The following is a 14551-nucleotide window of genomic DNA, read 5'->3' as shown; positions in this document are numbered from 1 at the left end:
CTGCTGAAATGATAATTTATTCCTCTGCCCAGAGGTATGTGAATTCTCATCTTTCACTGGAATGACGTACTTAGAAGGAGATAAAATTATTACTTGTGGGTTTTTTCAGTCATATCTTTTGGAGTTGTATCACTTTTCTTGGAATAATTAAATATCCATTGCACCAAAAGGGTTACCGTCCATGCTCTCTTCCTGGTTAAAGAGCTCACCAGCAATTCTAGCTCTGTTTTGTGAGAGAGGATTTACAGCTATGATCTAGATGAAATAAGGCATCTCCTCATCACCTATCATTAGAGACTCAGATATTTTGGGAAACGCAGATATAATCTTTCTATCACCTCTCACTTACTTTTAGCTTGAGTAGTTTTTTTCCTGGCTTATGCTGGATTTCAAGCATATTTGGTTCTGTACAGGTGGAGAGAGTGTAGGTACCATACTTGGGGCTATAAAATTCACTAGGTAATGAAACATCTGAAACTTAGTCACTGCACTGCTGGGTGCCTAATACTCACGTTCTTGTTAGGTGTTGCCAACTGTTACTTCTGTGTAATAGCAAAGGGTGAATCGAGTGATGAGTAAACCTTACCTAAGGAAAAAGCCTTGGGGCACTGTGGTTCATTTTTTGGGTTATTTTCATTTTCTCTATTCACATTATCATATTTAGGGCTGTATAGTTGTGCCAGGGCTATGTTCTGAACTTCCATCAATAATAACTAGAGTTTCTTCCCCAGATCAAGGGCACATGTAGTCTTTAATATCTGCTTCACACAATTTTTGAGAAATAGAGCATGCTTGTGTATAAATAACAGCCTTGAAAAAGCCAAAAGGCTGAAGATGTACTAGGTCATCTGTCCTGTCTTTTTGTGTCAATGGCGGAGTGCTCACCATCTAATCTTTTCTAATCTTTTAGTTTTGGTTTATTGCAAGGGTTTCAGACGATGCAACATCAGTCCCTCTGTTGAGCAGACTGTTCCACAAGCTAATATCTCAATTTCAAGATAATTTTCTTGAGATTGTCTATTTTTTATTTCATTATTGCTTTTTTTTATTTTTTACCTTTGCAGGCTCTAAACCATGTGTAATTGCTTTTATTTCTAGTTTATTATGTCTTCTTTATTATCACTCTGCTATACTGTACATATTTAGCTAATTCATATTTCCTTGTAAATCTGTTCCTCCAGCACTTCCCTGTGGTGGAGTCTTCCGTGACACGGTGTTGCCTCTGAAACACATTCCCTCCAATTCAGGACAGTCCTATTCTACAGCTCCATTCCCACAGACACTGTTATCAAAGGCCCTTGAAAATACTGGTTTACATTTGGAGACTAAATTTAAATTTTGTGTGTGTGTGTGTTCTAGGTGCAGCTCAGTGTGCTTTATTGCTGTGACAGCAGACCATATCACAGGCAAAAGCCTGTTGTCACACCTGTAGTTTGGGTTGCTCAGCGCTTTCCATTATGCCATGACGTTTTTGTTGTTTATGAGTTGCCCGTGTTAGTTATTCGGATTGACAGTTTTCATGGAGGGAGACTCCCGCAGACTTCTGCAAATGTCTGAATAGTTTTGAACATCCTGTCATAATCCTGCTGTTTTCAGGAATCAGCTAGGAAAAAATAGTTTGGGCCATGTGAATTGTTACAAACAGTTCTCCAAAAAGCCCTGATGTCTTCATGCTCCAGGAGGAAATGGCAGAGCAGTTACCGTAGTTCATCTCTCCTTGGGGAAAATCCTTAAGATTTGACCAGGTTATTATCACCTGGGTATTGCAATTCACACATAATTATCAAACTTTTACAGAAGACCATCAACATTATTCACCAGAGCTGTTATTTTCAGTACAAATTATCCAGCTCTCTGTACTTCAGAGTTGAGTAGGCCAAACACAACTGACTTTTGTATACCCGCTAATTAACTGTAATGCAAAATAAATAGAAAGATTATCATGAGAAGATAACTATTAAACTCCCTAAAGTCGCAGTGTTTGCTGTTTACTTTGAAGGCTCTAAGCATCTGTAATAAGGAGTAAGATCTTGTAGCACCGGGGTAAAGGTTCTATCCCCTGAAACAAAGAACCAGTCGGCTTTCTTTTATTGGCAGCTGTAGCCTTCAAAAGCAACCTTGGATGGCAGTGATTTCTCTGAGGCAAATTGGTCAATGTAATAATTTGTTCTGGAGTTTTCAGTGCATCAGTTTTGAAAGTAGGAGCAATGAAAGGTTGTATCAGACCAATGTTCTGCGGAATCTTACCAAGCAAGGGTCAAGAATTGGTATTCCTGATGGAAGATAGGTTTCACACACTTAGAAGGCTTGAAAACTGATCTTACTATGATGTTATATCTAACTAAATAAATACTGCCATCTGCTAAAAGCTGTACAAATAGTGACTTCTCTGGTGTAAAAAAAAAAAAAAAACCAAACCAAAACAAACCCAACTTTTGGAAAGTTTTGAGTATTGTTTTTTACATTATATGTTTAAAATATTATTGGGTCACAAGATTTTTTTGTTAAGTAATGTATCATAGCTATTCTACTGTAACCCTGACTTTTCTCTTTCTGTACTCCATCATTTTTATTTTGGCTTCTTTGTTAACCATCAGCTATGCAATCTGTACATACACAAAAGGTAACTGTAGTAGCACAGTAATAAGAGGGGTACTGGATTAACTAACAGCAGAAAACAATTACTGCAAATTTGGTAGTGCTTTATTTCATTCATAGAACTCCAGCAAGTTTATTGGATTAAGTATTTCAATTGCTGTCACATTCCTTTATTTTTCCTTGGCTATAGTTGTTGCTTCCTCAGAAGTACTCTCGCACTCAGTACGAGCCCGTTTTCCTCAGAATAAAACAGTGTGGCTATCATTAGATGCTAGAATAACGATGGCTATATACTAATATTATACAAGTTAACAACCAGTAATGTGGTCTAAACTATTACTAGGTGCTTATGTGTCCAGAAGGACTTGCCAATACGTGGAATTGAAATTGCTCTTTTTAAATAATCATTACAGAATAGTTATTTTTGGATATCCAGGTGGATTTTCTTATTTCAAAAAATGCAAGCCTTACTTCAGTTTAAATCAGAGAAACACATTGCTCCATTAGAATGTTGGAACGACTTACAGCCTAGTCTGAATTTCAGAGTAATATTCCAGAATTGGAATCTTCATAAATTTCCCAAACTAGGATAAACCATAAACCTGGCTGCAAGACTAGCTTATAAGTACATTTTAAAAATGTGAAGTCTTTTTTTAGGTACAAGATACACTGCAAAATTATCTTCAATTGATGTGAACTAATAAGAACACTAGTAAAGTCAGCAAAACTATGAAATAAGCACAGTTGAAAGTCTTCCTCACTCAAAAGAAGTAGAATATTAGTCCCATACTGGGGAGGAGAATCAATTGAAGCTCTACAGATCTGAGGTTGACCTATATTTCTTTCTTCCTCTGTGAGGACCAAGGTTTTTGAAGAAAGTGTCTTTGTCTATCTGGCCCACAAAATGCATCAGAGACAAAGTGTGCATTTACATTTTGCTTCACCTGAAACATTTAGTCACAACTCTTAAAAGTGTGTGACCTATGCGTGTATGTATTGTATTATAAGCACACATTTTTGGCAAACAAGAAGGAATTTTGGTAAACAGGTAGAATTTTACAGCCTTCTCCCAATGTTTTTATTTCAGTACCCTGTGAGGACAAAGGAAAATGTCTTTTCCTTTTAGTGTGCAAAGTTGTAAGAAAACCAGATGGACTTAAGGACATATTTGCAATTCAGATTTTATTAGTAGGATATTATTTTAAACAAAGAAGTGATCTAAGAAATAAAAATTTAAAACAGGCATGTGGTTTTCATATGTCATTATGCAACTCATTTATTTGCTTTGAAAAATACCAAAAGTTTAAGGAATTTTAAGTTCAGTGCAGTTACTGTTAAGTTTTTCTTGAAAATCACCTGACATGTTTAAAGCAAACCACTTTCCAAGAGATCATTTCACTAGTCATTTGATACTTGGCAAGTGTATTCTCTGGAAACAGAAGTTAAAGGCACTGGATTGTTTAAAAACAAATGAACAAACAAACAAAGGCAAATCTGGAAGATTTTTTTTATTTTAAAGTAAGTGAACATACCAGATACTGGCCTGCTATGCAGTCAGGCAAGCACATATCTTATGCATCTCAGCTTACAGTTCTCTGTGTAACACACCAGTTGGTTTCTCGTGAGAAATATTTGCAGCTTTCTTAATACTCTGTAATACTTTTGTGGACATTTTCATTTATTTGAAGTTTTACAGAAAATTAACATTTGAGTTTGGAGTTTGCTAATGATCTGAATGTATGAGAGAGAGAGAGTATTCTTGATGCAGTAGTGTGAACTGTGGACAGGATTCCAAGACAGGAGTTTTGATGCTCCAGTTCTATAAGCCCAAACTGAGTGACTTTTAAAGGCCATCTGCTGTTCATAATGTGTTGTCAGGCCAGCAAAGGTATCTACAGTTACTTCTGGAATGAGAGGTAATGGTGCCCTCAGAATGTTGAGATACCTGCTATCTGGTTAGTACTTTTAAGCAGTCAAGTTGTACATCTTAAATCTGGGTCTGCTATCTTTATAATTGATTCATGTTCTAGTATAAAGTTAAGCTCAACATTTAAGTTCAAAAGTACCTAGTTTACATCTGACTAAAAGGATATGCAAGTTGTGTATCCACTAAAGATGTGCAGGTCTTTTAAAGACACGGGGATGCCATATGGAAGCAAATGTGTCCAGCCTGGCAATCACTGTTATTGCTATACGAACACATCATCTTGTGGGAAAATCCCTGAATCTGTTGCTCTTGGGTTCCCTTGCTGTGTAGGTACCTCAGATTTTAAGAGCCTGTTTGCCAACCACAGATTTGCAGGCTCTAGTTTCAGCTCATCAAAAGGGCTCTGAAACCCCTAGCTGTGCCTGGTGGTCCCAGCATTTCCAGGCTCCTACTTCTAGTCAGAGGGCTGGAAGCTTTGCCTTGGCTGGTTGACATGGATGGGGACCTCAGATGTTACTTCTTTACAATGAATGGCAAGCTTACATTTGTTCCAAGTAGAGCATCTGTATTCAGAGAATTGTGTGTTATAAACTATTTTACTATAAAAATTATACATAAATTCCTGTTTCTGGATTTGGAAGGAGGGGCTTGTAAATTTAAGTAATGTGATGCATCTTAGTGTGAGCTCCTAGGACTTTATAAATTGTGTGCCTACCATTTATGTACTTATGCCTCATTCATCTATATCTTTAGATTCCCATTCTTCATTACACTTATCTATATATACACACACACATATATATATACACAAAACCAGTACTAGTGAAAACACCAGTAGGTACTTGGTATCAGATTTGTGTATTCATTCCAAAGTGGGTAACACAATGCATTTGGAACACGGGCCAGACTTTTATCTTCAGTTGTCTGTTGCAGTGAGGAATCTGGCTTCTGTGAAATAAGATGGTGACCCCAGTTCAGTTCCTGGTATACAAAGTGTCCAGATCACAGTTGACAGTAATTGGAACTAGGTAGGCATGGTTATCTCAGTAGAAAAGATTTGAAAGGGTCAGGAGGCACAAATGTCCTCTGTTCTTCAAAATGCTGTGTACGGGTAAAGACAGAAAAATGTTTAATTGAACAGTCTCAAAAGATGCACCTCTTATGTTTTTACATTCTCTAAATAAAATGTTACAGCTCAAGAGGATACCTGATTAGCACTTACAATGTATATTGATACGGGAATATATTCTTCCCCTGCAAGGAGATTTAAAAATCTCTTTGAAATCAATGGTATCAGGATATAGCTTTTAATCTTAAGGCTTTTTTGTTCTTTGGAGGACACATAATGAATTCTTTTTAGTCTAAAACTGTATGGGGTTTTTTATATATTTTGCCCTGAATGGTGTTCATTTCTGCCTCATTTTTTGTCTGAATAAATCATCTCAAATGTAACTGAAGTAGAGCGGTTTTGCTGGCCTGCTTGGTGATAATTATAAAATAGCTGAGGAAAATTACCCGCTATTGCTGGCTTACTTTAGAGTGGGGTGACTTATGGGTCCACTACTTGTCAGTCAAAATCCATTGTTTAAGTGTTGCATGACTGTCAGTAGGCATACCGAACCATCGCAGCCAAATGAATGCCTTGCAGGAGAGACACTCTACTACCAATCATTTATGTTTAGTAAAAAATGTGAAATGACAATAAAGAGGAAAATTTGGATCAATCAGTAGAAGCCAAAAACTGTTTAATGTTTTTGTAGAGAGTGCTGACTCGACAGGGTAAGAGTCTTAGAGTGAACCAATTCATTTTTATTCCTGAATTTCCTTCCTGCACAAAATTGCCAGTTTTAGCAGCACTGGGACAAATCATGTGAAGTCTTAGAGATGTGGGCTGGTGCCTACTGGGAGTATCAGACAAAACATTCATTTTCATCTCTGGTGAAATTAAGATGTAAGGTAGACTTCCAGAGACAAGTTGGCTAATATATTATCTAGCTTTGCTACTTCCAGTGTCACTATCTGAAAGGGCCCTGTCAACTGAAAGACCTAATACTAATGTTAAAATTTATCTAATTTTTCAACAGTGACATCTAAAATGGCTTTAATTTAGACAAAGATTTGGGAGGAGAAAGGGATAAAGATGTGTAGTGGTATCTAATTTTCAACTTTCCTTACTTATATTAATTTAACAGCCATTTCCAAAGAATCATAGAATCACTCGATTGGAAAAGACCTTTAAGATCATTGAGCCCAAATGTACCTGTCCACTACTACACCATGTCTCTAAGCACCTCGTCTACCCGTCTTTTAAATACCTCCAAGGATGGAGACTCCCTGGGCAGCCCATTCCAGTGCCTGATAACCTTTTCAGTGAAGAAACTTTTCCTAATATCCAATCGAAACCTCCCCTGGCGCAACTTGAGGCCATTTCCCCTCATCCTATCACTTGTTACCAGGGAGAAGAGACCAACCCCCACCTGGCTACAGCCTCCTTTCAGGCAGTTGTAGAGGGCGATAAGGTCTCCCCTCAGCCTCCTCTTCTCCAGACTAAACAACCCCAGTTCCCTCAGCTGCCCCTCATCAGACTTGTGCTCCAGACCCCTCACCAGCTTTGTTGCCCTTCTCTGGACACGCTCCAGCACCTCAATGTCCTTCTTTTAGTGAGGGGCCCAAAACTGAACACAGGATTCGATGTCCGGCCTCACCCGTGCCCAGTACAGGGGAAGGATGGCTTCCCTGCTCCTGCTGGCCACACTGTTCCTGATACAAGCCAGGATGCCATTAGCCTTCTTGGCCACCTGGGCACACTGCCAGCTTACATTCAGCTGGCTGTCAACCAGTACCCCCCGGTCTTTTTCCACCAGGCAGCTTTCCAGCCACTCTCCCCCAAGCCTGTAGCGCTGCATGGGGTTGCTGTGACCCAAGTGCAGGACCCAGCACTTGGCCTTGTTGAACCTCATACAACTGGCCTCAGCCCATCAATCCAGCCTGTCCAGGTCCCTCTGCAGAGCCTTCCTCTCCTCGAGCAGATCAACACTCCCACCCAGCTTAGTGTCATCTGCAAACTGGCTGAGGGTGCACTCAATCCGCTCTCCCAGGTCACTGATAAAGATGTTAACCAGAACTGGCCCCAACACTGAGCCCTGGGGAACACCACTTGTGACCAGCCACCAGCTGGATTTAGTTCCATTCACCACCACCCTTTGGGCCTGGCAATCCAGCCGGTTTTTTACCCAGCATTGTACATTTTTATCCATTTTGTACAATTTCTTTTGTTATTTAATGTATACACTGAAGCTGTTCCTCTTACTGCTGTCTCTTAGGAGAAAGATTCATTAAAGCAGAGTTAAAACAGTATATAATTTTCATTGATGGAGGACAGTAAGGACATATAATTATGAATTAATAGTCGTCCCTTTAAATTTTACATTTCAGGTAGAAGTTCTGATATTTTCATACTTAGAAGCTTTATTCTATCCTCATTTTCTACCTGTACATTTATTTTGTTATCTGTTTCTTTTCCTTTTTTTATCTAGTCATAGCAGATCAAAATAATTAGCCACTGTTATTCACCCATTAATTTATCCCTCAAAGGAAAGTAAATGGTTTTAAAAGGTGACACAATTAAGCAAATACAGATAAAAATTTACCCACAGATACATATAAAAATTTGCCTCTCTTCTTCCTTTCATTTAAAAGAAAATATATCCATTTTTCAGATATATTGGTGATTTAAGCAAGTGATCTAAAAGAAATAAATAAGAAAACCCTCTGAGATGTGAGGCAAGGAAGAGAATTTTTCTGTTGTGCTAATACCAGAGAACAAGGCAGCTGTTTAAGCCAGGTCCTGCCTCATTTCATGAATATATCTGGCATGGTGAACTGAAATGCCAGAAGGGTGATGATGCTGTATTACACCTTTGTGGTATGATTTTTCTGTCTGAACATAAAATTTCAGAAATTAAACTTTTTACAAGATGAGACTTAGATATAATGATGACTATGACAATCAAGTAGGACATTATAAGAAAGAAAGAAAGCCAAACCTAGAGTTTCTCATGTGAGGACTGCTTCTCAGACAAAATTTCCTGTTGCTTTGTTTAGAATATTTTGCATGTTTACAAAATTAATTTATGTATTGTAGTATAATGAAAAAAAACTTATTGAAATCTGTGAATGCCTCTCATTTTTGGAGGAAGTTCTTCACACTGAGCATCTTGTCATCTGCATGAGGTTAGCTGAGTTATTAACTTCTTAAAATCATAGTTTTCATATGCTAAGTGGACCTTCTTAACTAAACTCTGAAAAGATTCACCTCTCTTCTTGCTGCTGTGCTCTCCAAACCTCTTTGCTTACCAAAATGGCTATGTTCGGTGTCCACAGAGTGATTGAACATGCTTTGTCCCAGCAGAGCAAAGACTTTTCAGCATTTTTTTACCTTTATTTCTTCCATGAAAGTAGGATCTTTTCTGATACCAGGAAGTTATAAAAACAGTCAAAATATGCTACTTATAACTTCTCAGGGACTTTTAATGAAAGGTGCAAGCCATTTTTATTTGCCTGAGTGGAAAGTAATGTGGAAACAAAAGTAAAAGAAGAAATGGGGTCTAAGGGCAGAGTGGGAGAAGGATCAGCTTACTCCCAGGAAAGAGGGAGTGTGGTTCTAAGTGAAAGGATACTGACTTTTAAAATATTTTATTTTTTTTTAATAAAAAGTGTCTAAAACATAATAACTGTATTTAAAAATATTAACACTCAACACAAAGGAATAGTGAAGTTGGAAAAGTCAGCAGTTCTACATTGTGAAATAGCATGGCTAAAGTTGCCAATTGTGTATTATGTCAGCCTTTAACTTTTTCTTGTATTCTTTTTTCATAAAACATGTGCTTTATCGTAGGTACTCTGAAGGAGATCACTGAACATCTTGTCTTGCAAATACTGGAAGGCCAAGACACTTAAAACTTTCCATAATTTGCATTAATTGTCCTCCTCACTTTCTAGATAGTTAAATGGAAACATGTGCAGCCTGAGTTACAAAAGTCCTAAGTGCTCACAGCTGCAAGAGCCATCAGTGGGAACTCTCTTCTGAACACTGAATCCTCTAAACCAAAAGCTTTACCTTCGAACTGGCAGCCCAATTAGGGGTACCTAGGGAGTTTTGGCTATTATGTCTCTTACTCTGTGCCCATTTTGCAGATGGGAGCTATCCTCCCACATAGTACTGGCAATCCACGTTGCCAAGTGTACTGTAGAAACTAATTCTTTGAAATGTATAAGCACTAAGGATCCTCTGTGATGGTATCGTGGAATAGCATACAAGGGAATTAGCAAGTCTGCATTTTGTGTGATGCTAGCATGGAACTACATGAGGAATGCCAGAAATAAATAGAAATATGAATAAAACACAGGATTTGTGAGGACAGAATCACAGAAGGACTGAGGTTGGCAGGGACCTTTGAAGGTCATCTCGTCCAACCTCCTGCTCAAGCAGGGTCACCTAGAACCAGTTGCCCAGCACCATATCCAGTCAGCTTTTGAGTATCTCCAAGGAAGGAGACTCCAGAACCTTTCTGGGCAACCTGTGCCAGTGCTCAGCCACTCTTCCAATAAAAAAAGTGTTTCCTGATGTTCAGAGGGAACGTCCTATGTTTCAGTTTGTGCCCATTGCCTCTGGTCCTGTCACTGGGCACCACTGAAAAGACCATGGCTTCTTTGTACCCTCCCTTCAGTTATTTGTATGTGTTGATGAGATCCCCTCTGAGACTTTTCTTCTCCAGGCTGAACAGCCCCAGCTTTCTCAACCTCTCCTCGTAGGAGAGGTGCTCCAGTCTCTTAATCATCTTTGTGGCCCTTCACGGGACAGATCTGATGTCAACAGACAATTAAAGAGAGAATTATAATGCCCATGGATTTGAGTTGAACAAGAATGATCAATCTAGCATTTTTTATAATCCAGGCAAATTGTTTGAATTTATTATTTTATGTGTAATTTATAGGTATTTTTACAAGTGTTAAAAAGATTCTATTATGCTTTACTGTGATGGGACTTCCACCTACTTTCTTATGTCTTTAGCTATGAAGCTGCAGACCTATTGCCTGGGCTGTTAATTTTTGACCTACCAATAGCAAGCGAAAGTTGCCATTTGATAGAGAAAAGTACATCTAGCTTTGTACAGTGGGTCTTTCAGAGTCTGTAGGAAGCTGGACTACCATCCTTCTCTCTAACCTTTTTTCCTCCTCATGTGCCACTGGGAGAGAATGTCTAGGGCAGCATGTGATGAGAGGTGTGATGGCAGCCACCAGCACCCATTTGAACTTATTTCCAGGGACTCTATAGTAGTGCAGAAAACAAATGAGAGGCTTTTCTAATTAATTTTCAAAAAGTAGACATTGTTGTCTGATTTCTGACAAAGATGGTAACTATAATTCCAAAACTGATAGAAAAGACTAAGAACTGTAACTCCTGAAGTCTTCTTTACTTGGAGCAGACAACATAGGCTTTTTATGAATTGCTGTAATTCTCTAGTAATTAAGTACAATAATCAGTCTTGATGACATAACATGCATGCAGCCAGAAATTCAGCTATGCACTTAATAGAAATCCTAGCTTTGTGTATGCATTCATATTCATTTTTCTTCTGTTTTGTCATTTCACCTGTGTCATACCACAACAGGGATCAATTTCACTACCTGTTTTAGGCGTATGAAATATGAAGGATGCCACATAGTTATTTAGACATCTTTGGCCGTACAGGTAAAGATAGATGTTCATGTCTTCTGATCGGTTTTCATTCACAGTGCATGCATTGGATCCCAGGACCCCTATTGTGGCTGGGACATGGTGATGAAGAAATGTACAACACTGGAAGAAAGTCTGAGCATGAGTCAATGGGAGCAAAGCATTACTGTGTGTCCAGTAAGTCCAAATACATTCATTTATCTCTTAAGACTTCTGATTACATGTGTATTTCATGAAAATGAGCTGGCATGGGTTTTTCAAGCTCAGAAAACTGTATTTAATGTCATTTTCCTCAGGCCTTCCCATCAGATTTTAACCAGATATTTAGTTTGTTTTCTATTTCTTATCAAACTACTTATATGATCAAATTATTTGTAGTACTTTCAAAGGGCAGTTGTTTTTTACCTGTAATGTCTGTGTTACCACCTTGAAAGCAAATGTTCAGCAAGGTTAGAGATATTGACATGTTTTTCTCTGCAGGGTTTGTCTCCATTTAATCGCTAGTGGTATAATCTTTTCTTTTAGGATCATTATTGCTAATATAAAAGGCCATATAACATCTTTCAAAGTCCATGAATTGGAAGGGTGAATTGTGTGAGTTAAGTCTCACCCACATAAATGACAGGAGTGATAATTACAATAAACAGTGTTAATACTGACAGTGGTTTAACACTTCTCTTTAAAAATTATTTTGACTAAATTTAATACAATAAAAAACAAACAAAAAAGTTGATGTATAGCCCTCCTTTTTAATGTGGTTCCAGTGTTGTTTTAATATTAAATCTTCTCCCTCACTCCAAAGAGCACAAATAGAGGGTTAAGAAGGATCTTCCTTGTGCTGCTGAACTCTTTCCTTTGGACACTCATGCTGCTTTGTCTGTGCCTTCTGCCCGTGAAGAGGGAGCCTCTCCAACTCAACCCTGCTTTCATTGCTAATAAGGATTTCTTGAACTTGTCCCCACTTGCCACTAGAGCACACGCATCCATAAATTTATGCTCGTGTGACATCCATGTTCTATTCTCCATGTGTTTAAAAAGCTCTTTTTAACATCCTACTGACACTCCTTTCTCTTAAGCTGGGCTTTGTTTAGTGAACTAGAGATGTGCAAAATCAGTATACAGTTCTTCCAGATTTCACTTGTGATCCCTACATGTGTTACAGCAGCCTCAGACATACAGATCACTACACTGATTCTGAGGTCCTTGAAAACTAGCTACTGTGTTCTGTCTGCCTGTGTTTGACATTAAGTATTAATTTTTAAAACAATATCTTGCCCTCTTCTTTGCATCCATGCTCTCACAGTGGCCTAATAAAAAGACTTGCATTGGATTCACTTGCATTACAATTTTAGCTCAAATCAGGAGCAACACTGTGGCATATACTCTGATTTTCCCCTTCTACTCCTCTTTGGTTCACATCACGAAGCAGCTGTGAAGCACACAAGCCACATTACTTTCAGATGAAATTAAACCAAAAATGCGTTCCATCTACTACTAGGTATTTGATCCATGGCCAGAGCGAGTCCAAAGTAAAGCCCACAAAATATGTATGGTGTATGTGTCCAGTCTTCAACACCAACTGTTTTATTTTCCAAATTTGCTGTTTATGTGCGTACCACTTCCTAATATAGATATAGCCATTGTCTCACAGAAAGTCTGGATTCAGTCACTAGTGCAGTCCTTTCCTCCCCGATTGGCAAGTAACTAGACGCGTTGTACAGTATATCCATTTCCAAGTACATGGATTGTATCATATATATGCAGTAATCCCACAGGCTGAATGTGGTTATGTGGTGAGGGTTTGCTGGTGGCCTAGCTGGGTTGCTGTTTTAGGAAGGATTACTGGAATGGGTTGGTTGATACTTGTATGAGAAGCCTGCCTACTGCTTAGTCTTTGAATTCTGGCATTAGCCCTTATTTTGTTTCGTAGATAGAAAACATGAGGCCAAAAAGGGGTGGAGGGGAAGTGAGGAATGGTTTAGAAAGCAGAATTAAATTCTGTTCTGTTCAACTGGAAAAACAATTATATATGACAGTTGCGTAGGATCTGACAGTCTAGTCAAAGCAGGGGAGCACCAAAGGATTTCTCAGAAATTTGTCCACAGCTGTGACACTTATTCTGCATATCAGAGATGAAAAGGTTTAGTCAGCCTCCAAAGGAATTTTGGAGTTGAGCAGATTGGGATTGCATAATATAAGGAAAATTTTAAAATTAATGGTCTAAACTGAAAAGCGGGGTTTTACCACTTTACTGTCTTAAACCCCTGAACTCTGTGTAACCCATTATTGAACAAAATTGAAAACTTCGTAGAAACTTTCCTTTACAATAACACTGTATTCTGGCAAACTGCAATTGATTACAATTTTGCTTAGTGAGGCTTTCAAATATTTGTTTTTGTAGCATTTTTATGTGCTGTATTCACAGGATACATAAGCCAAGATGTAATGAACTTCAGTTTGTAGACAACTGAGCTATGTGCATCCTTGACAATATACATTTAAGATAATGTTGCAGGCAGAACATAACAGAATATTAGAAACCTTCTACCCTCCCTCTTTTGGTTTCAATTGGTTCCAATATCTTAATTGTTAGTAAAACTACACTGATCTTTTTAACACTATAGAAAATTTGTCAGATTAATGCATGACCAGTTTTTTCTGAACTTGGATCAGAGAGGGAGACCTGGTTATACACTAGTTTAGCCCAAAATTAAAAGTGTGACCAGTTGCACTTGAGAAATTATTTCCTGGGGAATTGTTCATATATCTGAATATTTATTGGCATGTCATGGTAGAGAAGGGAGGGGGCTAGGAGAGGTAGCTGAGCATCAGTGTTACCGTCTCCCTGAACTTGGAAGATAATTCATGACAAAGGTGGTTATTTTGGTTATCTTGCTTTGATTTAATTCTCGGGTTGGTTTTTTTGGTTATTGTTTCAGTTGGCATGACTACACCAATTGTGCATGAATATCGATAGTAATTAATGGTATGGCACATATATCTCCTTCGAGTTTCTGCCAGTTGATCAGATATCCCTATTATTCTTACAATGTTTTTTATAGTAATGAAGGTTCCTTGTTTTGCCATAATATTTTCCAGTGGGTCCACTTGCAATCATCACTTAAAAATACACCACCTGACACTATCAAAGACCTTATACAAGGAAAGTAAAACTAAAATAATTTTTTTAAAAAGTTTTTTGTTTGGTTTTTTTTTTTTTACATAAGTGTACAACATAAAATGGCTTTATTTTTACAGTTGTAGCAAACATTGCATGCATTGCATGC

At 38.1% G+C, this 14551-nt stretch overlaps 1 protein-coding gene across 1 annotated transcript in view; it reads left to right on the top strand.

The window, feature by feature from the left end:
* Nucleotides 1-14551, top strand: part of SEMA5A (semaphorin 5A) — a 254009-nt gene that overhangs the window by 153459 nt on the left and 85999 nt on the right. The window contains exon 11 of the mRNA XM_009638754.1: nucleotides 11324-11441. Within this exon, the coding sequence (XP_009637049.1) occupies nucleotides 11324-11441 (118 nt within the window). The remainder of the gene's footprint in view (nucleotides 1-11323; nucleotides 11442-14551) is intronic.

This window comes from Egretta garzetta, unplaced genomic scaffold (genome assembly GCF_000687185.1).
Source record: "Egretta garzetta isolate BGI_Z169 unplaced genomic scaffold, ASM68718v1 scaffold264, whole genome shotgun sequence".
NCBI lineage: Eukaryota > Metazoa > Chordata > Aves > Pelecaniformes > Ardeidae > Egretta > Egretta garzetta.
Note: the sequence above shows the minus strand (reverse complement) of the source record. Positions and strands in the feature narration are given on the sequence as shown.